This window comes from Heterodontus francisci, chromosome 4 (assembly GCF_036365525.1).
Source record: "Heterodontus francisci isolate sHetFra1 chromosome 4, sHetFra1.hap1, whole genome shotgun sequence".
NCBI lineage: Eukaryota > Metazoa > Chordata > Chondrichthyes > Heterodontiformes > Heterodontidae > Heterodontus > Heterodontus francisci.
Genome location: NC_090374.1, coordinates 156,987,332 through 157,012,641, shown reverse-complemented (window position 1 = coordinate 157,012,641; position 25,310 = coordinate 156,987,332). Strand labels below are relative to the sequence as shown.

The 25,310-nt window shown below is 42.1% G+C and overlaps 1 protein-coding gene across 5 annotated transcripts in view; it reads left to right on the top strand.

The window, feature by feature from the left end:
* Positions 1-25,310, top strand: part of LOC137369347 (tetratricopeptide repeat protein 39B) — a 188,593-nt gene that overhangs the window by 123,427 nt on the left and 39,856 nt on the right. For all 5 annotated transcript variants that reach the window (XR_010974933.1, XM_068030427.1, XM_068030430.1 and 2 more), the window contains exons 5-7: positions 14,506-14,582; positions 15,954-16,021; positions 19,207-19,271. Coding sequence is in view for 4 of the 5 variants with exons in the window: in XM_068030427.1 (XP_067886528.1) it covers positions 14,506-14,582; positions 15,954-16,021; positions 19,207-19,271 (210 nt within the window). In the remaining variant the exon portion in view is untranslated. The remainder of the gene's footprint in view (positions 1-14,505; positions 14,583-15,953; positions 16,022-19,206; positions 19,272-25,310) is intronic.

Here is a 25,310-nt window from a genome sequence, read left to right as displayed (position 1 = left end):
AATTCAGTTAACGCCTAGGGATACATGATGCGCCCACGCTAGCATGCATATCCGATAAACACACATGCAGATAAAGACAGAAAACAGCAGAAGAAATAAAGTGGAAAAGTTTGAGACAATATCTAAGATGGTTTTGGTTGCTATTCTTCAAGCTCGCTGTAGAGTCCTTGATTGTCGGTAGATCTTGCTTTTCGTTAGGGTTCAGTATTCTTCTTAAACCTTGTTCGATGTAGGAGACTTTTCTCTCTTGAGGTTCAAGTCTTCAGCGGATTTGGTGTTCCGTGAGAAAGAGATGGGAGCAGACAGGAGAGGTCTTCTTAGTCCAGGATAAAGCAGTCTCTGAGTTCAAAAACTGTCTGTGCACAATTCAAAAACTCCCAAGTTGGCCAGCAGGTTAGTCACGTGACCAACTGGTTTGACCACATCTGTTTGTGGATTCGGCCATCTTAGCAGTCATCCTGGAATGTGAGCTTCCTCACCTTCAATGTCTGGTGCCCAAAGTCCATTGTGGGTTGAATGTGTCAGGGAATGGCCCTTTGTCTCCACAAGCACTGTCTGTTGGTATGTCAATGTTTTTTTTCCAGTCACAGCTGATCTGTTAACAAGTCATTTCCTCGCTCCAGCAACAGTTTAAAATCAATGTTCATATGACAAAATTAATATGCCTCATTCTTGGCAGGTGGGGGTCTGCATGACATATTATATAAAGTAATAGGGAGACGGGCCTAAACATGTAGAGGATAATGATAGTGATAGAAATTTACCACAAGTGTATGCCATTTGACATATATTGAATGTGTTAGTGTTCGCTTCACATTGTAGCTATCTAGAGTGATCCAATTTGTCTGCAGTTACCCCATATTCTTTGAATATTTTTCCTCTACATGTGTGCATCTAATTCTGTCTTGAAAACCATGATCACTTGGCTTTACTGGCCACTTGTGGTAATACATTCCATATCATTGTAATATCCCTTTGCATTCTTCTAATTTTGTCCTTTATGCTTTTGGTGCAAATCATACGTTTATACTCCCTTGTTGCCAATTTACCAAGCAATGGAAATAATTCTTCACAGTTTACCCTCTTAAACTTTTAAACACATATGAGATCCACCATAACTTTCTGTACCCATAATGACACTCCCAGTTTTTCAAGTTTCTTATCCTTAACTATATTGTTTCATCATTGGCCACCATCCTTTCTATAGAGGGATGCCCGAATTTCAGACTGTACTTCAATTGTGGCTTAGCTGATGTCTTGTACAGGAACATCATTACTTTTGCATTTAATGTCTATATATATTAGAATTCCAATGTCTTGTGTATTTGTACCTTTGATCTTACCTTTTGCCCACTTCATTGAATAGTTTACCATTTTGATGACCTCTCCATTCTTTGTTTTTTCACTCACTGCGTACTGCTTCAAATTTATCTGCACTGAACTACATTCTGCCCACCCACTGACCAATGCCTCCTTGCATTCTTTCACACGGTTTGCCATGCCTTTTAATGTGGCGTCAACAGCAAACTTTGATAATTCCTTCATGCCCATTGTTCAAAAAAGGGTGTAAAGATAAGCCCAGCAACTACAGGCCAGTCACTTTATCTTCGGTGGTGGGAAAACTTCTAGAAAAAATAATTTGGGACAAAGTCAATAGCCACATGGACAAATGTGAGTTAATTAAGGAAAGCCAGCATGGATTTCTTAAGGGAAAATTATGTTTAGCTAAGTTGCTGGAGTTTTTTGAGGAGTTAAAGGAGAGATTTGATGAGGGCAGTGGTGTTGATGTGGTGTACAAGGACTCTCAAAAGGCATTTGATGCAGTGCCACACAACAGACCTATGAGCAAGCTCGTAGCTCATAGAATAAAAGGGATGGTAGCAACATGGATATGAAATTGGCTGAGTGACAGGAAACAAAGAGTAGTGGTTAATGGATGTTTTACAGGCTCGAGGAAGGTTTGTCATGGAGTTCCCCAGGAATCAGTGTTGGGACCCTTGCTTTTCTTAATATATATTAATCACCTGGACCTCAGTGTACAGGGCATAATTTCAAAGTTTGCAGATGATACGAAACTTGGAAGCATTATGAACTGAGAGGAGGATAGTGTAGAACTTCAAAAGGACATAGACAAGTTGGTGGAATGGGCAGACAGGTTGTAGATGAAGTTCAATGCATAGAAATGTGAAGTGATTCATTTTGATAGGAAGAACATGGAGAGACAAAATAGAATAAAAGGTACAATTCTGAAGGGGCTGCAGGAGCAGAGGGACCTAGGTGTATATGTGCATAAGTCATTGAAGATTGCAGGACAGGTTGAGAGAGTGGTTAATAAAGCATACAGTGTCCTGGGCTTCATTAATAGGGGCAAGGAGTACAAGTGCAAGGAAGTTATGTTGAACTTATATATGGCACTAGTTCGGCCTCAGCTGGAGTATTGTTTCCAGTTCTGGGTGCTGCACTTTAGGAAAGATGTGAGGACATTGGAGAGAGTACAGAAAAGATTCATGAGAATGATTCCAGGGATGAGGAATTTCAGTATGAAGATAGATTGGAGAAGTTAGAACTGTTTTCCTTGGAGAAGAGAAGGCTGAGAGGTGATTTGATAGAGGTATTCAAAATCATGAGGGGTCTGGACAGAGTAGATAGAGAGAAACTGTTCCCACTCGTGATAGGATCGAGAACGAGAGGGCACAGATTTAAAGTATTTGATAAGAGAAGCAAAAGTGACATGAGAAAAAACTTTTTTTGCAACGAGTGGTTAAGGTCTGGAATGCTCTACCTGAGAGTTTGGTGGAGGCAGGTTCAATTGAAGCATTCAACAGGGAATTGGACAGTTATATGAAAAGGAAGAATGTGCAGAGTTATGGGGAGAAGGCAGGGGAATGGAACTGAGGGAATTGCTCTTTTGGAGAGCCAGTACAGACGCGATGGGCTGAATGGCCTCCTGTAATCACACTGTAACGATTCTGTAATTTCAAAATTACTTATTTCCAAATGGAGGGAGAGTTTCCAATGCATACATGGACAGGACTGTAGAAACATTTTGCAAATTTGAGAAGTAATGATTTTTTTTCCCCTGTTCTGTTTACTGGCCTTCAGCTATCCTATCCATGCCTCCACTTTACCTTTTAACACCACGGATTTTGATTGTTAGATCACATCTTTTCGGTAGGACATTGTCAAGAACTTTTAGAATTTTAACATACCATCCTGACTTGGACATATATTGCTATTCCTTCATTGTTGCTGCGTCAAAATTGCTGAGGTCCCTACCTGATAACTTGGGGGAGCATCTTCCCTATATGGATTGCAGCGGGTCAAGAAGGCAACCCACCATTACCATCTTGGGGCAGTTGGGGATGAACAGTAAATGCTGGCCTTACCAGCAATGTCTACATTCTGAGAATGAATTTTAAAATATACCATTTCCTTTTTAATATTTGTATCAAATAGTGGTTCCTTATCAGTCTCCTGCACTATTCCTTCACTCTTTCCAAAAAAACATAGGCAGAGTTTTGAAGTACATCTGTCATTCCTTTAATCTCTCATACAAGATTGTTATCATCATTTCTTAGTGGTCCCACGCTTTTTATGGCATCCTTTTGCTTTTGATGCGCTTCAAAGCTTTTGTTGATGCACTTCATGTTTCCTGCCAGTCTTTTTAAAAATATACCCATAGCCCTTCCAATCTCTTTTTATTTCTGTACTATGTTTTGGTATAATTTTCAGCATGGAAGTGGCAGGAAATAGACTAAATGCTGTGGGATAAATTGTACAATATTCATTGGAGGATTTTAAACATACAATGGCAGGGCTACATTTGGATAATGAAAACCCTTTGTTCTGTGTCAGGCTTTCTGATGCATATAGGAGATCATACAATAAAATTGGCCAATTTTTTTTTTTAGAAATACTCTTTTTGTTTATTGCTGCCATTATAAAATACTGCATAAATCTCTGAAAACTGAAGAAACATCCTGGGTTTAGCATTGAAAATCCTAAACTCTTATCGGTGGAATATGTTAGGCTTTTACAAGGGGGCATATTCTTAAAATTAAGACAGACCATTCAAGAGTGAAATCAAGAAGTACTCCTTGCAAACAATAGTAGAAATTTGGAACTCTTTCCCCCAAGCGTTTGTGAACGCTGGGTCAATTGCGACTTTCCAGAGTGAGCTCGGTAGATGAGGTAAATGTACCAAGGTTGAATAATGTGCTCAAAGGCAGGTAAATTAAGTTGCGGCACAGATCAGCGATGATCTAATTGAATGGCAGAACAGGCTCGAAGCTGATTGGTCTACTCCTGTTCCTATGTGATACTCTGTGCTTTGGAAAATTCCTATTCTATTTTGAGAACAACACAACAGAGTTACAAGAACAATCATTGGGAACAATGTCATAGCATCTATCAATCACTTAGCTAGAAAATGATTGTCCTCATGCAGCGATGCAACCATGAGTAAAGAGTGGGACAGGAGGGAGGGATGTCAGCAGCAATTTCAGGATTGGAGCAAGAGTAAAGTCATAGAGTCAGGCCCTTTGGCCCACCGCGTCCATGCCAACCATAATGCCTATCTATACTAATCCCACTTGCCTGTATTAATTTCATATCCCTCTATGCCTTGCTCATTCAAGTACCTGTCCAGATGCCTCTTAAATGTCGCTACTGTTCCTGCCTCCACCTCCTCAGGCAGCTCATTCCAGATACCCACTATTCTGTGTGTGAAAAATTTACCCCTTTGATCCCCTTTAAACCTCCTCCCTCTCACCTTAAATCTATGCCCTTTTAGTCACCCGTACCATGAGAAACAGACTTTGGCTATCTACCCTATCTATGCCTCTCATAATTTTATATGCCTCTATCGTGTCCCCTCTCAGCCTCCTTTGCTGCAGGGAAAACAGACCCAGCCTATCCAATCTCTCTTTATAACTCAAGCCCTCCAAGCCAGGCAACATCCTTGTGAATCCTTTCTGCACCCTCTCTAGCTTAATTACATCTTTCCTGTAGTGCGGCGACCAGAACTGCACACACTACTCCAAATGCGGTCTAACCAACGCTATGTACAACTGTAACATGACGTCCCAACTCTTGTACTCAATGCCTCGGCCGATGAAGGCAAGCATGCCATACGCCTTCTTCACCACCCTGTCTACCTGTGTTGCCACTTTCAGGGAACTATGTACTTGTACCTCAAGGTCTCTCTGCTCAACAACATTCCCCAGGGCCCTGCCATTCACTGTATATGTCCTGCCCTGGTTTAACTTCCCAAAATGCATCACTTCACACTTGTCTGCTTTAAATTCCATTTGCCACTCCCTTGCCCACTTTCCCAGTTGATCTATATCCTGTTGTAACCTTAGACAACCTTCTTCACTGTCCACTATACCACCAATTTTGGTGTCATCTGCAAACTTACTAATCATACCCCCTACATTCACATCCAAGTCATTAATATATATGACAACCAACAGAGGGCCCAGCACCGATCCCTGCGGCACACCACTGGTCACCGGCCTCCAATCTGAAAAACAACCCTCCACTACCACCCTGTGCCTCCTATCACCAAGCCAATTTTGTATCCAATTGGCTAGCTCACCCTGGATCCCATGTGTTCGAACCTTCTGGACCAGCCTACCATGCGGGACCTTGTCAAAGGCCTTGCTAAAGTCCATGTAGACAACGTCCATCGCCCTGCCCTCGTCAATCCTCTTGGTCACCTCCTCGAAATTCGTGAGACGTGATTTCCCATGCACAAAGCCATGCTGACTATCCCTAATGAGACCATGCCTTTCCAAATGCATATAAATCCAGTCTCTCAGAATCCCTTCCAATAACTTTCCCACTGATGTAAGGCTCACTGGCCTGTAGTTCCCTGGCTTATCCCTGTTGCCCTTCTTAAATAAAGGCACAACATTAGCTATCCTCCAGTCTTCCGTTACCTCGCCCATGGCTAACAATGATACAAAAGGGTGGTCAAATGCTGAGAGAGGCAGTAAAGGAGGGGACATCCCCACATTCTACCCATTTCCCATTATTTGCACTGATACCTCGAGTTCACAAAGCTCATCCTGTTGAAATTATTGCTCCTTCTCAAATTCAGTTATGCATAAGACTGCAAAAGGCTTGAATTGCCTACTCCCCTTTTTCAAAATCTGCAGGATTTTAAATCCTGAATTTTGTGCCAGCCACTCTGACTTCATTTCCATGCTTCTCTTTTCAAGTTTAATTTCCTTGTAGACTGTCACAACTTCACCTCAGCTTCTCAAAAAGAAAAGTGCCCCATGTTGTAGTATTTATGATGTTCCAGCACTTAATGTTAAGGTGCTGTGAGGTTTGAAATTGACAGGGGATGATAGCTGGCTGCTGAGTCAACACTCCATGACTTCACTCTCAAACTGATATGAAATTGCTACCCTCCCAGCATGCAGTTCTTTTCATCTGATGGCTGCTGGCAACAAACTTCCTTTTGATCAGCAAAACGATTAAAGCCATTTTCCTTCATCTTCTAGTTGGGTTTTGTACCCTGAAGCCACTGAAACTGTGCCTGTCTATTAAAGGCATTTGATGATTTCATTACACACACACACACATTTCATTAGTTGCCTAATTATCTCTAAAATAATTTATAAGATATTTGCTTGAATTACTGTTTGTTGGAACTCAGCAGGATATGGCAAGGTTTGTTTTGCAGTTTTAATGGTTTATTTTCTCAAAATAAGAAAAGGCTGTCTGCATAGAGTTGCTGTTCCAGGTCTGGAGTAGGAGTTCATGCCTGGCATTTCCTCAATCAGTGGGTTCCCAAACTCAATCATGGTATTAGAATCACACTCAGCAAAAGCCAAGCTCTCAGCCCCACTGGAAAGGGGCGAATATTGAGGGACAGTTGCTTTGTGCCTTGTCAAACCACCTGGCAAGTTATGAACATATGAATTAGGGCAGGAGTAGGCCACTCGGCCCCTCGAGCCTGCTTCGACATTCAACAAGATCACGGCTGATCTGATTGTAACCTTGACTCCACGTTCCCGCCTCCACCCCCCCCCCCCAATAACCTTTCACCCCCTCGCTTAGCAAGAATCTGTCTACCTCTACCTTAAAAAATATTTAAAGTCTCAGCTTCCACTCCCTTTTGAGGAAGAGAGTTCAAAGAGTCATGACCTTAAGAGAAAAAATTTGTCCTCATCTCTGTCTTAAATGGGTGACCCCTTTTTTTAAATAGTGACCCCTGGTTCTAGATTCTCCCACAAGGTCCCTCAGGATCTTATATGGTTCAATCAAGTTGTCTCTTACTCTTCTAAATTCCAGCAGATACCACATAACCTTTCCTCATAAGACAATCCACCCGTTCCAGGTCTAGTAAACCTTCACTGAAATGCTTCCAATGCATTTACATCCTTCCTTAAATAAGGAGACCAGTACTGTACACAGTACTCCAGATGTGGTCTCACCAATGCCCTGTATAACTGAAGCATAACCTCCCTACTTTTGTATACAATTCCCCTCGCAAAAAATTATAACATTCTATTAGCTTTCCTAATTACTTGCTGAACCTGCATGCAAACCTTTTGCGATTCATGCACTAGGACACCCAGATCCCTCTTCATCTCACAGCTGTGCAATCTCTCACCATTTAGATAATATGCTTTTTTATTCTTCCTGCCAAAATGGACAATTTCACATTTTCCCACATTATATTCTATTTGCCAGGTCTTTGCCCACTCATTTAACCTATCTATTTCCCTTTGTAGCCTCCTTATGCCCTCTTCACAACTTACTTTCCTACCTATCTTTCTGTCATCAGCAAATTTAGCAAACATACCATCGGTTCTTTCATCCAGTCATTTATATAAATTGTAAAAAATTGAGGCCCCAGCACTGATTCCTGTGGCACACTACTCGTTACATCTTGTCAACCAGAAAATGACCCATTTATGCCTACTCTTGTCAGCCCGCAGCTCCAACAATTTTGCTCTGTGCCACATCCCTGGTGATTGTAATTTTCTTGAGTTCCTCCTGCCCTTCCATTTCCTGATTTACAATTATATCTGGGATGTTACTTGTATCCTCGATAGTGAAGACTGATGCAAAATACCTGTTCAATTCATTTGCCATCTCCTTATTTTCCCTTACTAATTCCCCAGGCTCACTTTCTATAGGACCAACGTTCACTTTGTTAATTCTTTTCTTTTTAAAATATCTATAGAAACTCTTACTATCTGTTTTTATATTCCTAGCTAGCTTTCTCTTGTACTCTAATTTTACCTACCTTATCAATCTTTTAGTCATTCTTTGATGTTTTTTATATTCTGTCCAATCTTCTGACCTGCCACTCATCTTTGCGCAATTATATGCTTTTTCTTTAAGTTTGATACTGTCTTTAACTTGTTTAGTTAACCATGGATGGTGGGTTCTCCCCTTGGAATTTTTCTTTCTCGTTGGAATGTATCTGTTCCTTACATTCTAAAATATCCCCTTAAATGTCTGCCACTGCATCTCCATTGACCTGTCCCTTGATCTAATTTGCTAGTTCTCTTTAGCTAGCTCTGTTTTCATGCCCTCATAATTGCCCTAATGTAAGCTTAAATACTGGTCTTGGACCCGTTCTTCTCTCCCTCAAACTGAACGTAAAATCATATTGTGATTGCTGCTACCTACAGTCGCCTTCATCTATGAAGTCATCAATTAATCCTATCTCGTTGCACAATACCAGGTCTAGTATAGCCTGCTCTCTGGTTGGCTCCAGAATATGCTGTTCTAAGTAACTGTCACAAAAATATTCTATGAACTCCTCGTGTAGGCTACCTTTGCCCATCTGATTTTTCCAATCTCTATGTGGGTTAAAATCCTCCATGATAATCATCGTACCTTTTCTGACAAGCTCACATTTATTTATTCCTTTATACTCTGTCCTACTTTGTGGTTACTGTCCTGTGTGGTTACTGGGGAAATTTGGGGCTGTAGCACTGGGACGGTCTACATCTGAACCATGCTGGGGCTGGTGTCCTAGCGAGCCACATAACTATGGAAGTAGCGAGTGTTTAAAACTAAATAGTGGGGCAAGAATTCAGATTTGGGAAGATGTGATAAATCAAAGCATAGAAACAAGGCAAGAGAGAAAGGTATTAATATGGCAATTGATAGACAGACCGTGGCAGGAAGGGATAGAAAATGGAAATCTAAGAGTAAATCAGCAGTCAAGGCTGGACATTACAAATAAAAGGATAAAACTAAAGGCTCTGTATCTGAATGCATGTAGCACTCAAAACAAAACAGATGAACTGATAGCGCAAAGAGAAATGAATAAGTACGATCTGATAGCCATTACTGAGACATGGCTGCAGGATGACAGAGATTATGACCGGAATGTTACACCACTCGCACAAGTGACTTCTTGCCTTTATCATTTCTCATCTCTACCCAAAGCGCTTCTACATCCTGGTTTTCAGGACTTGGGTCATCCCTCTCGATTGCGCTAATACCACCATTAATTAACAGAGCCACACCTCCACCTTTTCCTAGCTTCCTGTCCTTCCTAAATGTCATATATTCAACATTCCGGTCCCAATCTATGTCATCCTGCAGCCATGTCTCAGTAATGGCTATCAGATCGTACTAGTTGTCATGGTCCACGTGGGAAGCAATGACATAGGTAGGAACAGGAATGATGTTCTGCTGAGAGAGTTTGAGGAGTTAGGGTCTAAATTAAAATTCAGAACCTCAAAGGTCATCATTTCTGGATTGTTACCTGAGCTACATGCCAATTGGCATAGGGTCAAGCAGGTTAGAGAATTAAATGCGTGGTTGAAAGAGTGTTGTGGGAACAAGGGATTTCTATTCGTTGGCAGTTGCGCCTGTATGGGAGGAAGAGGGAGCTATTCCTTTGGGATGGACTCCACTTAAACCAGGCTGGGACCAGTGTCCTGGCCAATTGCATAACTAGGGCTGTGGACAGAGTTTGAAGTAATGGGGGGCAGTGGTATGGAGGGGAGGGTTAGGGTGAAAGGAGATGTAGAAATTCAAAGAGAAAAGTTAACAGAACAGTGTAATAATGTGGGTAAAGACAAGCAGAGTAGGACAGGAAGGAACAGAGAGTTTAACAGTAGTTGTGCATCAACGAATATGGTCAATGCAGGGAATAGTAGCAAAAATAATGAAATTAAGGGTTACTTATCTGAATGTGTGAAGCATCTGCAATAAGGTAGATGAACTAGTGGCACAAATAGAGGTAAATGGTTTAGATTTAATCGCCATTACAGAGACATGGTTGCAAGGTGGTCAAGGCTGGTAAATAAATATTCCAGGTACACAATATTTCAGAAAGACAGACAGAATGGCAAAGGAGGAGGGGTAGCTCTGATAGTAAAGGATGACATAAGGGCATTAGTGAGAAAGGATCTGGGTTCAGAATATCATGAAGTAGAATCCGTATGGGTGGAAATTAGGAATAGCAAGAGATATAAACCGCTGGACAGAGCATCAAACAAGAAATTACTGGAGCTTGTAACAAAGGCAATGTAATAATTGTGAGGGTCTTTAATCTTCGTATAGACTGGGACAATCAAATTGGCAAAGGTGGTCCAGAAGATGAGTTTGTAGAATGTTTTTGTGACTGTTTCCTGGAGCAATATATTATGGAACCGATTGGGGATAAAGCAATTTTGATCTAGTATTGTGTAATGAGGCAAGGTTAATTAGTAATGTCATAGTAAAAGATCTACTGGGAAATAATGATCATAATACCATTGAATTCCATGTTAAGTTTGAAAGTGACATACTCTAATCACAAACAAGAATCTTAAAATTTAAACAAAGTCAATTACATAGGTACCAGGGGAGAACTGGCTAAGGTTGATTGCGTAAATAGACTAAAATGTATGGCAATAAATAAGCAGTGGGAAACATTTAAAGAAACAATTCAAAATGTTCAACAAAAATATAACCGAGGGGCTAAAAAAGTGAAGAAATTAAGGTAATTAATAGCAGAGAAAAAGTATTGGAGAAACTCGGGGACTAAAATCTGACAAATCCCCAGGACCAGATGGCCTACACCCTAGGGTTCTAAAAGAGATAGCTGCAGAGATAGTGGATGTGCTCGCTATGATTTTCCAAAATTCCTTAGATTTGAGAACGGTTCCATCAGATTGGAAGTTGGCAAATATAACGTCACTTTTCAAGAAAGGAGGGAGAGAGAAAACCGGGACATACAGGCCAGTTAGCCTAACATCAGATGCAGGGAAAACGCTGGAAACTATTATTAAGGAAGTCTTAATAATGCACTTAGAAACGCATAATATGATTAGAACATGTCAACATGGTTTTTCAAAAGGAAAGTCCTGTTTGACAAATTTATTGGAGTTTTTTGAGGATGTAACTAGTAGGGTAGATAAAGGGAAACCAGTAGATGTAGTATACCCGGACATTTGATAAGGTTCCATACAAGAGGTCAATAGGCAAGATAAGAGCTCATGGAGTTGAGGGTAATATTTTAGTATGGATAGAGGATTGGTTAAAGAACAGGAAGCAAAGAGTGGGAATAAACTGGACATTTTCATTTTGGCAGGCTGTGACTAGTGGAGTTCCGCAAGGATAAGTGCTGGGGCCTCAGCTATTTACAATCTATCTTCATGACTTAGATGAAGAGATAGAGAATAATGTATCTTTGTTTGCTGATGATACAAATCAAGATGGATAGGTAAGCTGTGGAGAGGACACAGAGGCTGCAAAGAGATATAGACAGTTAAGTGAGTGGGCAACAAGATGGCAGATGGAGTATAATGTAGGGAAGTATGAAGTTATTCACTTTGATCGTAAGAATAGAAAAGCAGATTATTTTTGAAAGGTGTGCAACTTCCCAGTGTTGATGTTCAGAGAGACTTGGGTGTGCTCAAACAAGGAATGCAGAATGTTAGCATGCAGGTACAGCAAACAATTAGGAAGGCAAATGTCATGTTGGACTTTCATAGAATCATAGAAAGTTTACAGCACAGAAAGAGGCCAATTGGCCCATCGTGTTGGTGCCAACCAACAAAATAGAGCCACCCAGCCTAATTCCAGTTTCCAACATTTGATCTGTAGCCTTGCAGGTTACGGCACATCCAGGCACCTTTTAAATGAGATGAGGTTTTCTGCCTCCACCACCCTTTCAGGCAATGACTTCCAGACTCCCATCACCCTGTGGGTGAAAAAACTGTTCCTCATCTCTCCTCTAATCCTTCTACCAATCACTTTAAATCAATGCCCCTAGTCATTGACCTCTGCTAAGTTAAATAGGCCCTTCCTATCTATTCTATCCAGGCCCCTTAAAATTTTGTACATCTCAATCAAATCTCCCTTGACCCTTTTCTGTTCCAAGGAGAACAACCCCAGCCTATCCAATCTTTCCTCATAGCTGCAATTTTCCAGTCCTGGCAACATCCTCACAAATCTCCTCTGTAACATCCTTTCTGCAATGAGGTGACCAGAACTGCACGCAGTACTCAAGTTGTGGCCGAACTAATGCTTTATATGGTTCCAGCATAACCTCCCTACTCTTTTATATTCTGTGCCTTGGTTGATAAAGGAAAAGGTTCCATGTGCCTTCTTAACCATCTTATCGACCTGTCCTGCTACCTTCAGAGATCTGATCCCTCACATCCACTACACCTTTCAGTATCCTCCCATTTGTTGTGTATTCCTTTGCCTTGTTTGACCTCCCCAAATGCATTACCTCACACATGGCTGGGTTAAATTCTATTTGCCACTTTTCTGCCCACCTGACTAGTCCATTGACATCTTCCTGTACTCTACAGCTATCCTCCACGCTATGTGCCATCTGCAAACTTCTTGATCATTCCCCCTACATTTACATCCAAATCATGAATATATACCACAAAAAGCAGGGGACCTAGTACTGAGCCCTGCGGAACCCCACTGGAAACAGCCGCTTTGGGGTTGGAGTACAGGAATAAAGAAGTCTTGCTACAATTGTACAGGGACCTGGCGAAATCGCACCTAAAATACTGTGTGCAGTTTTGGTCTCCATATTTAAGGAAGGATATACTTGCATTGGAGACAGTACAGCGCAGGTGCACTAGATTGGTGCCTGCGATGAGAGGGTTGTCCTATGATGAGAGGCTGAGTAAATTGGGCCTGTATTCTCTGGAGTTTAGAAGAATGAGAGGTAATCATATTGAAACATACAAGATTCTGAAAGGGCTTGACAGGGTAGATGCTGAGAGGTTGTTTCCCCTGGCTGGGGAATCTAGAACATGGGGGCAGAGTGTCAGGATAAGGGGTTGATCGTTTAGCACTGAGAAAAGGAGAAATTTCTTCACTTCGAAGGTTGTCAACCTTTGGAATTGTGTATCTCAGAGAGTTGTGGATGCTCCATCTTTGAATACATTTAATGCTGGGATAGACAGATTTTTGGTTGCTCAGGGAATCGAGGGATATGGGGAGTGGGCGGAAAAGTGGAGTTGAAGCCCAAAGATCAGCCATGATCATATTGAATGGCAGAGTAGGTTTGACAGGCCATATGGTCTACTCCTGCTTCTATTTTTGTGTTCTTGTGTTGTCAGTGCTTCATCTATGACCCAATCCTGTGAATTGACACTTAATTGATATTCTCTGATTTCAAAATTTTTAAGAGTCAAAGTGCTAATTTGCTGTGTTCTTTGCATTGCTTAATTGAAGTTGTTGGATAATTTGAAAATTATTTTGTGAAAGAAATAAATTCATATCATCGGAAGTAGCTTCAGCAGGAGTGATCAATAAACGATATTCATTATAAGGCAAGATCATCAAACCATTCAAACCACTCTTGGTGTAAGACTGGTGGGAGTCTACCATAATGGCCATAAACATGTTTGAGAGCTGGCTATGTTAGTTCCTGGAATGGCTGTGTGGCATTTTGGCCACCATCCCCACCATAAGGTCATTGACATTGACATAAAGGGAGGCAGTATCCGGGCTAGGGCCTCCCTAAGCACCCAACCTTTGGTTGGGATCCACTGTAACTGCCAGGACTGCATCCTTGCTTATGTTCCAGACCCTGGTCATGGATGGTATACCCAAATCCATGATTTCTACCACGTAGAAGGACAAGGGCACCACCTCCATCTTCCCCTCCAAGGCACACACAATGCTGACTTGGACGTACATTGCTGTTCATTCATCTTCGCTGGGTCAAAATCCTCGAACACCCGACCTAACAGCATTGTGAGAGTACCTGACCGCAGAACTGCAGCAGCTCAAGAAGGCAACTACATTGTCTTCTCAATGGCAACTAGGGATGAGCAATAATTGGATTTCAGGAAGGCAATTAATTGTATGTGTCCAAAACTATGTACAATATTGGAAAATAAAAGTACAGAAAGCAAATCATTGTGAGGCTTGAAAATCCATTTACTCTTATTAAAAGCAATTAAAAGGCATGCTATTCCTTCCTAAAAGAAGACTAGTTTAAACTAGTTTATTGCTACATCAAAATTCTCAACAGGCTTTTTTAAAAAAAAATGTTTTGTCCAGGTTTCGAAAGAAGAATTCTGTTGTGGAGTCATTATCGCATTTAGTTTCAAAACAAGGGTCTGACCAACTGACAGAAGGTACAGTAAATCTTTGGTTTAAATATGTGTCAAACCCAGCCAGGTGATGTCGTAGTTCAGGGGCTTGGAATGTGAGTTATATAGAAGGGTAGTGAGTACTTTGGGCAGAGTAATAAGTGTTTGGGTTGGAAAGTATTGAAGATTTGGAGATGCAAGGATTGTTAAGATAGGGTGATAAGATTGATGAGGGTGGGGTGAGAGGTAGGGAGTGAGAGTTACTAATTGTGGTAGGGAGTAATGTGGATAGTGAGGGGGAAATGGGGCATTGAGTAATGAAGTTGTACGATAAGAATTAATTTGGGGGAAAGAAAACGTTTGTTGTTATAGAAGTAAGAATGTGGGTGAAGCGAATTGCATCGGTGCAATGAGTATTTAAAGGGAGGTACAGTATATTGCATGAGGGGCAGCTTAAAGATAAATGGAGAGCAATGGAATTGGACAGACAACCAGACATAGTGAGGGAGAGGTGAAGAACCAATGTGGAGGTGAAGAGCTGTGGAGGAACCGAGAGAAGCAGGGATCAAAAGAAAAATGGAACCAATGGGGTGAGGGAAGGAAATAAGATGGAAATGAAGAGGAATAGATATGGAGGAATGGAGCAACAGTGGAGCCAGAGCAGATAGAGGAAGATAGGAGTAGAGGAAGATAATCAGGGAAGCAGAAAGCAGGCTTCAGTCTTGGAGAACACGATTCAACCAGCTTAACTGATAAGAGACTTCAATTCATAAGTAATCAGCAACCGAGGTTTCAGAAAAACATGGCTTTTACTCAAAATAAATAAATACAATAAAATGGCATTAGACCAGTGTCATCATGCCTATGCTCACCTTGTGCTGTATGAATTAAGCAATTGAAAATTTGAAATCTGTATGGCTTCACTCATTTTACATGTCTCCAATTATGCATTTATTACTCATGATCAAAAAATTATAATCTGTATTTCCAAAACTGAGTTGAGGTGTACTTGCAACATGTTAATGACAGAGTCCTGTAAAAGTCCAAGTTAATATGTTTCCCAGTTTGAAACTGGGTAGTTGCTTTTTTTCCTTTCGGTGGTGTAAACTTTATTGCGGTGTTATCTCAGATATCAGCAGCAAATAGACCTCATAATGGTATCTAAAATACCACCAGTAAAATACACCACATACTCAGGACACTGCATCTGCTGCCTTTGGTATCAGTTATGTCACTGACTGTTGTAAAAGCAACCCTCCATAAGACTTGTTGGTAATGCATAATCTAGACACTGAAAGTGCATGAGTATAATTTCTCCCCTTACCTCTCCCTTCATCTCCCTGTCTCATTATCTAAATATTATCTTAAGCCAGCATTTTCATTGAAAACAGTCCTGAATACATTGTTCTCCATTAGAGGAGATGCATGCAGAGATGTGTTACGCTGAATGCCTACTTCAGAAGGCAGCTCTGACATTTGTGCAGGTAAGAAACCACTTCTGTTTTTAAACATGGTTGTTTTTATTAATGAAGCAAACAATTAACAATGAAGCTTTAGTATTGTTGAAAACAGACATTTTGTTGAAGCTTTTCATCTTGCACTCATCAGGACAATTTGCAAGAATACCAATGTAAGGGTAGCAACAAATTTATACTATATGAGAAGAGAGTGCTGGTTGGTTGGCAAGTGATCTCTGATTGGTAGAGGCATTGCCATGGAGAATGCACCAGTTTATGGTGACTGACAGTTAACTGCCAAGCTTTGTTTGAAATTTAAACCAGGCAGATTGACTGATTGGTAAAGGCATTGCCCTGAGGAATGAACCAGTGAATGGCTGTCACTTATTTTGTTTAGCTGAAACAGATGCAATGTGTATACATGTTAAATGAAGCATTATTTGCTGTTTGAACTAGTATGGCAGTTTATTTAATTGTAACCGATTCATAATTGATTTTTAAGATTGGATTCGGGGAGAGAAATTAAATGATTTGAAAAATTACCTATTTAACTTTTCCCTTCCTCCTCCTCCTCTCCTGAAAGTGTTTTGAGTGTCTTTTGGTGGTGTATGGTTCCATGGACATTTATCATTGTCTAGTCCTTCATGCATGTGGTCATTCTTCATGTGGGCCAGGACATAAAGAGTATTGATGGGCTATTCTACCATGGCAGATATAACAGCTGGGCCCACTATCTATGCAGGTGCACTCTGGCTGACATTCTGCACCCTATCTCAGTGGGCCAATTACAGTGGGACAAATTGTCAATCAACTGAGATCAGCTCACTTGGTGTGGAGTAGGGAAAATTCCTGTTAAATATGTGGGTTAAATCTGAGCTAATCATGTGATTAACTTGGCAACATCATCATCATAACTATTTTCAAATCTGTAAATTTCTCAAGTGCAATTTCACAGAATCTCAGAATCACAGAAGGAGGCCATTTGGCCCATCATATCTGTACCGGCTCTCCGAAATGAACAGTTCACCTCGTGCCATTCCCCTGCCTTCTCCCTGTAACCCTGCACATCCTCCCTTTTCAGATAGCAGTCTAATTCCCTTTTGAATGCCTCAATTGAACCTGCTTGCCCCATAATCTCAGTCAGTGCATTCCAGACCTTAATTCAGTCGAGCACATATTGCCCTCTCCAGTCACATCTGTACAGTAGATATCATCATAAATTGGTGGAGGCAGGGGGGTATGGTGGGTGTGCGGGGAGGGGGGAGCTTCTTATTTTGTCTATCCCTAACCCAGGAGTGCTGAGAACAATTGCCATTGCCTGGCTGAGATTGGTGAACTTAGTGCAGACTGGGAATTAAAAAGTAAGAAATAGTTCTTGGGATGGGAGCGATGCTGGCAAAGCAGTATTTATTGCTCACTCCTAGTTTCTCTGAGTGCATTAAGACTCAACCGTGTAGTGTGGGACTGGAGTTACGTGTAGGCCAGACAGGATAAGGGTGGCTTACTGAATGGCATTAGGGAACAATCCAGCAGTCAGGAATTGACATTGGGACCCACTGGACTGTAAGGCACACTGATGCATTAGCTATATTGGTTAGTAACTCATTTGGACTGTTGGAAAAGCAAGAGGAAGATCTGCTGCCATATTGCTGTAACAAACTGCTTTTGACGCATATGAATGAAGCGTGTTGAGTCTTCAGTAAACATTCTGTAATTTATTTGTCAGCTGTTAACTTGGGAATTATGACTACACTTAGATGCGACATATGTTTTAAAATTTCACCTGCGACGATTTTAGTGTTGGGGTGGTTAATTTTGTCAGTGTAAATCTCTGTAGAACATCGCGGACAAGTATTAGGTGTGGGTAATTTTCCAAGCCACTCAATAACCTTGCAGAAATGCAATCTCTTCATATTTCCAGCCGAAACATGTCAGGTTCAACAACTTTATCAAACTATGACTTTGGCCAGTAGTTTTGTTGCAGTGTCCACTTTATCTCTCTTCAGATTAAGGGACTCTATAACCTATTCTGATCCTTGCTGTGAAAAGTAAACACACCAAAAAGGGCTTGCCTGGTCACAGGGAGAAAGTTGAAGAGAATAAAAATTACTGTGTGGTGATCTCCTCACCATTTAAATTTTATATCGGGGATCAGGCATAAAGGGTAACAAATTGCACAGTAAGAAATAAAGTTTGTAGTGATATTACTGAGATAATCTTCAATTATGGTTGGTTTTTAAAAGTGTACATTTTATCTACTTTTTAAAATAACCTGATCTTTGTATCTAAAGAGGGAGAATGATGAGCATCTGTGGGATACAAGCTCTCCTGGAGCTAACTGTAATCTTTTTAATAGTTTGGTTGTGCAGGAGTTACATTATAAATCAGACCCATGGCTCCTTCCGTCTCATCCTGTGTTGATCCTGAATTTTACATTTCCTGTTCCCATAAAATTCCAACTTCAGAGACACACTTTTATATTACAAAGGTATTTTACTGGGGATTGTTTTATCTTCCATCTATGCAGAAATCTGGTTTGTACTGCTTCCTCTTTTACCCTCAGTTAATTATTAATGGGGCCTCTTTCCCTTCTTCTCCCCCTGTGATCCCCACCTCCATTCCCTCCACCCACCCCCCTCCAATCGCCTGGGTGGATCTAGGGCATGCAGACTGGGATGGCTTCAGTTTTGATCCCCAGTCTGTGTTGGATTAGCTGATCCCACCCTGGACAGCAAGGAGAATGCTATAATTGATCTCGGTAGTCCAGAGTTAGGAAAGGATAAAATCAGCCAGAAATTCCCTGCTCCTGATCACTGCTCAATCACACTTGCTGGAAAATGTGCATATGTGGGCTTTGGATCAGGGCAGGATTAGATTCGGCTGTGAACTTCACCCCATGGTCAAACAGTTGCTGTTGATGGCCATTGGCGCTGACACCAGAGACAGACCACACCTGTTAAACTGTACTTTACTGTTCGAGAGGGAGGATTTTTTCTTTCTAACCTTCTGCTTATTCCTTAACATCACTAAAGCATAATTAAAAAAAACAGATTATCTGGTCATTATCACATTGATGTTTGTAGGACTTTGCTGTGTGCAAATTGGCTGCTGCGCTTCCATTACAACACTGAGTACTTCATTGGCTGTAAAGCATTCTGGGAGGTCATGAAGATGTGAAAGGCAGTACATAAATGAAAGTTTTCTTTTTCTAGGATGAAAATATGATTAATTTTATTAAAGGAGGAATCAAAATACGAACAAGTTACAACATCTACAGGTAAATGCTTCTGTCCTCTCTTACTCTTAAAAATCAAGTTTTAATCAGAATTCTTGTGTTAATTTCTGATTCCTTTGGCGAGCACATTAGACCAGAACAAACTTTACAGTGGGTTATCCAGTGGTGCAGATACTCCATGAACCTTCACTCAAGTAGGCTGGCCTTGCCAGGTAAAGCAAGGTCAATCCATTCAATTAACTTCTTGGAGCTCTGGGTGCATCTCTTCTGATGTTCCCGTAGCCACTGAGAGGAACTTCTGGATGACAGGCACGGGCAGTACAAATATGGGGGCATTGATGGCCCTAGTGCCTGGGCACAGAAAAGAGCAAGATTGTCCAATTTTATACAGCCTCCTTGTCACCTGTTTCGTGCTCTGGTTGTATTATGAAGTGGGCACATTGTTGAAATACAATTCTGGGAGAGGTCTAATAAACCTGGCATGCAGATTATATCCTGACTCCTAATCCCTTTGCACCGCCACCCTCACTGGGTGTGCTGTGCATCATGGGTGTGTTCTCGGGCTCCATGCCTTGCTCTGCTGGGAAGTGGGCACCCCATGTGCCTCAGTAACTGCCATTGTATTATTAATCCTAGATGGACAGCCTGGAGGCTAAATTGGACTGGGCAGTGCCTGTTTTTTAGGCACTCAAAAGCCACTAAATATTTGAAAATGGAGTTTGAGATGCACATGTAAACTTCTGATAGGAAGTGCACAGACTGCTATCTTGAAGAGGTTTGCACATGCAGGCCCAACCCCAATGACTGCTGGCAGCAGATCATGATGCAAATCAGTGGGTAATACTGATTTGATGCTGGCAGTGCCATTTTCCAACTGCACACTCCAGTCAATGCCCTGTTTAACCCCGCACAGGTGAACACAACATTAAACAGAATGAAAAGCAAAATACTGTGGATGCTGGAAATCTGAAATAAAAACAAGAAATGCTGGAAACACTCAGCAGGTCTGGCAGTATCTGTGGAGAGAGAAGCAGAGTTAACCTTTCAGGTCAGTGACCCTTCTTCAGAACAGAAGAAGGAGTTCTGAAGAAGGGTCATTAACCTGAAACGTTAACTCTGCTTCTCTCTCCACAGATGCTGCCAGACCTGCTGAGTGTTTCCAGCATTTCTTGTTTTTATTTTATATTCTATATTAAATTATATTAAACAGAATGAAGGACCTACTACTAGCGCTTTTTGAACTATGAACGTCTTACAGGTTTGTTGCTGGATTATTCCTTCTGGCTGCTGGTGCAGTTGTATGTGTTTTTGGAGCTTTCCAATAATTGCCTAAAGTTTAAATAGTCTGCAGGAAGTGATCTGGCTGGTGCTGAAATACTTTCTTCTTCATTTAAAAGCTTATGCTGAAATAAGTTGTTTCCAGACATGGGTGCTTTGGTAGGGATTCCTCTAGAGAACTGAGCATGACAGAGAATGAAGAGAGGCCACTCAGAACAGGACAAGCTGTGAGAAGAGGTGGGGGGTGCGGGTGGTGATGGGGAGATGAGCTATCAGCAGGAGGACGTATTTGCCAAGGGATTTTAGGGAGAAATTCTCTTACCTCACCTTCAGCGAGGACCAATTTTTTAGATGTCTTTGCTTCACAAAAGAGATTGTGACTGAAATCTGCCAAATGCTGCAGCCAGAACTGCATCCTTAAAGCAAGGCAAGGACAACGTTGCCTCTGGCCGTCAAGGTGACCGTGGCTCATAACTTATATCTTTCTGGCTTGTACCAGGCTGCTGCTGGAAATATAAGCAGTGCAGCGCGTTGCTGCATAAGGAACATTACTGAGGCACTTTATACACGGAAACAGTTGAATCTCATTCCCTCTTGCAAGACATAAGCAAGCAGAATAAACATGAAGGTTTGCATGGATTGCAGTCTTGCCCATGTTGCAGAGTGTCATTGACTGTATGCACATGGACTTGCATGCACCTTTTGAACTCTTCCATTTTCATGAATTGAAAAGGATTTCAGTCCCTCAATGCACAGCTGGTATGCGAGCACAGGTAGCACGTCATGTAGGTGAATGTCCATTATCCTGGCAGTCGTCACGATTCCTTCATTCTGTAGCAGTCCACTGTGCCACCTGTTACTTGACCCACCATGGGAAGTCAAAAGGCTGGCTACTGGGTGACGAGGTTTATCCACATATGCCTCGTGACTCCAGTTCGGACCCCACACACATGTGCACAGTAGGCCTACATGAAAGCCTTACTCCAGAAGGAACATTTGAAGACATCAATGTGTGCTCTATGAACGAGTTTCTGTTGCCTGGACTGCACTGGAGGAATCCTGCAGTACTCAGCTGAGTGGATATACAGATTTGTGGTAGATTGCTTCATGCTGCACAACCTTGCCATTGTGAGGGAACAGCCCTTGCCAACACCTATCAGGCGAGTTGATCGGGAACACAAGGAAGAGGAAGTACAATAGGAAGTGGAAGGGAGGCTATAATGTAAACAGCCCCGTTCTGACCAGGCTGTACTTGACCAAATAATTTGAGCGATACCAGTAGCTTCAACCACACCTCCTGATTCACCAACAGTCTGGCACTCCTTATCTTTTCTTTATCACTGCTTGTCATGTCGTTCACTTTCCAACAACACAAAAAAAAGAACCAGAAAATGCACTTTCCAATCCAATTTTTAAAAATTCAATCATTACAAAAATAAACTAATCATCCTTGTACATTGGCTTCATGCCTTCATGTCTCCTAGTGCTCCGAGGTGCTTCCCTAGTGGCTGCAGCATGGGTGGTGGAAGACTGCTGACCTTTAATTGAGTAGACTGCAGATAGCCTTGGAGGCTGATCTGGAGCAGCTCTGGGCCTAGAAGGCTCAGCTTCAGACTGCACAATTTCAGCCTGTGCTGTAGCAGTCTGGACTAGCTGGCTGACAGAAAAAAGCAATGACACTGCAGGGTGGGAGCAGGAATGCTGCTGTTCTGAGAAAGCACAGCAGGTTCATGCTCCAAGGAGCCACTGCCCCTCTGCTGGATCAAAGCCACAGCAATCCTACTGATCTCTTGGAGGACAGATTGGTGAAATGTTTTGATGCTCTGGAAGCTCATTTGAACAGTGGTATCCAGAGCCACAATGGCAGCAATCTGAGCTTCCACCCCAGCTCTCAGACCTTTGGAAACTGTGCTGCATTGGAAGCTGTGGCGTCGGCCATCAGTCGCTACATCATGGTGGGTTCCACAGGTGTGGTGATGGACGTGACCACCATGATGGAAAGAATGGGCTCCAAGCTCTGCACAAGGCACTGTTCCAAGTTTGTGCTGAACTCCTCTGTGCTTCTTGACATTGTGTGTAGCCTTTCTGGCAGGCTTTCCAGTATACCAAGCATTCGGTTAGGTACACCCATCAGCCGCCTTCTATAGCCCGACCCATTAAAATGCTCATCTCGTTCCTCTACAGCAGAACTAGTACGCCACCTCACCCTGCGATGAACTGGCATCTTCTCTATCCTTTCTCCCTACCATGGCTCCTGTGCACTTGTGCCCAGTGTCACATCACCTGTCGATCCCTCCTCTATTTTAGCCTCTAAAATAGCTGGTTGCTGCAAGTGTAAGATTAAGTGACGTAGTCTCTTCATCTTCACTGATATCTTCCTCTTCCTCCTCTGACTGGGAAGAGTCCAGTTTTTGGGTATCTGAAATGATAAAGGGACAAGTGTTGTGGTGAGGGGATAAGAGAAAGTAAGAAATGCATGCTCACATAAGAACATAAGAAATATGAGCCAGAGTAGACCATACGGCCCCTCAAGCCTGTCTGGCACTCAATAAGATCATGGCTGATCTGAGCTCGGCCTCAATTCCACTTTCTTGCCTGTCCGTCATAACCTGTGACTCACCGATAGTTCAAAAATCTGTGTGCCTCAGCCTTGAATATATTCAATGACTCTGCCTCCTCAGCTGTCCTGCTTTTCACCTATCTTTGTATCGCCAGTAAATTTGGCTACAATACACCCGGTCCCTTCATCCAAGTCATTAATATAGATTGTAAATAGTTGAGGCCATAGCAATGATCCCTGTGGCACTCCACTAGTTACAGTTCGATAACCTGAAAATGACCCATTTATCCTGACTCTCTGTTTCCTGTTAGTTAGACAATCCTCTATCCAAGCTAATAGAATCCCCCCAACACCATGAGTACTTAACTTGTTTAGTAACCTTGTATCTGGCACCGTATTGAATACCTTTTGGAAATCCAAATACACCACAGCTACTGCTTCTCCTTTATCCACCCTCCTTGTTACATCCTCAAAGAACTCTAATACATTTTTCAAACGCAGTTTCCCTTTCATAAAAGCATGTTGACTTTGCTTGATTGTATTATGATTTTCTAAATGTCCTGCTACTACCTTAATAATGGATTCCAGCATTTTCCCAATGACAGATGCTCAGCTAACTGGCCTATAGTTTCCTGCTTTCTGCTTGTCTCATTTCTTACATTTGCAGTTTTCCAAACCACTGGGACACTTCCAGAGTCTAGGGAATTTTAGAAGATTACAACCAATGTATCCGTTATCTCTGCAACCACTTCTTTTAAGACCTTAGGATGTAGGCCATCAGGTCCATAGGACTTGCCAGCTTTTAGTCTCATTAATTTGCCTAGTACATTTTCCCTAATGATAGTGATTGTTTTAAGTCCCTCCCTCCATCATCTGCAACAGGTAAGTCATGAGATATTCAGCAGGAGAATGGAGAACAGAGAAGGACGATTAGATCATCATTAATCCCACCAGCCCTGGTATAGTGATACAATACTACTTTCTCACGATGGCCATGTGTTCCCTTCATTGGGGTTAAAACATGCATGCTCATTTGTCTTCCACCTGCTGCTGCCTCCTGATTTTTTTTTCCATCTATTCCTGGGATGTGGACGTCCTTGGCATGGCCATCATTTATTTCCCATCCCTAATTGCACTTGAGAAGGTGGCGGTGAACTGCTGTAGTCTGTGGTAAAAGTACTCCCACAATGCTGTAAGGAAGGGAGTTCCAGGATTTTGACCCAGCAACGGTGAAGGAACGATATAGTTGCAGGTCAGGATGTTGTGTGACTTGAAGGGGAACTTGAAGGTGGTGTTCCCATGCGCCAGCTGCCCTGGTCCTTCTGGACAGCAAAGGTCACAGATCTGGAAGGTGCTGTCGATGAAGCCTTGGCGAGTTGTTGCCTTTCTGGCCCATAGTGATGCCTAGGATGTTGATAAGGGATTTGGTGATGGCAGTGCCATTGATTTTCAAGGGGAGGTGGTTAGACCCTCTCTTGTTGGAGATGGTCATTGTCTGGCACTTGTGTGGCACCATTGTTACTTGCCACATCACGAAAGCCTGAATGTTCTCAATGCATGCCAGAACAGACTGCTTCATTACCTGAATGGAACTGAACACTGTACAATCATTAGTGAACATCTCTGATGGTGGTGACCTCCTGATGAGGCAGAAATGGATCATCCACTCTGCACTTCTGGCTGAAGATTATATGTAAACATTTCAGCCTTGTCTCTTGCATTGACATGCTGGGGATAGGAATATTCATGGAGTCTCCTCTTCCCGTTAGTTCTAATTGTCCTCACCATTCATGACTGGATGTGACAGGACATGCAGAGCTATGATTTGATCCATTGATTATGGGATCTCTTAGCTCTGTTGCATGCTGCTTCTGCTGTTTAGCATGCATTTATCCCTGTGTTGTTGTAGCGTCACCAGGTGGCACCATATTTTTTAGGTATGCATGGTGCTGTGCCTGGCATGCTTTCCCACACTCCTCATCAAACAAGGGTTGGTGCCCTGCCTTAATGGTAATGGTAGAGAGAATAGTCTACCAAGCCATGAGATTACAGACTGTAGTGGAATAGAATTCTGCTGCTGCTGTTGGCCTACAGCGACTCATGGATGCCCAGTTTTGAGCTGCAAACATCTGTTCTGAATTAATCCCAGACAACATGGTGGTACTGCCGCACAACATGATGGAGGGTGTCCTCAGTGTGAAGATGGAACTTTGTCTCCACATGGATTGTGCAGTGGTCACTCC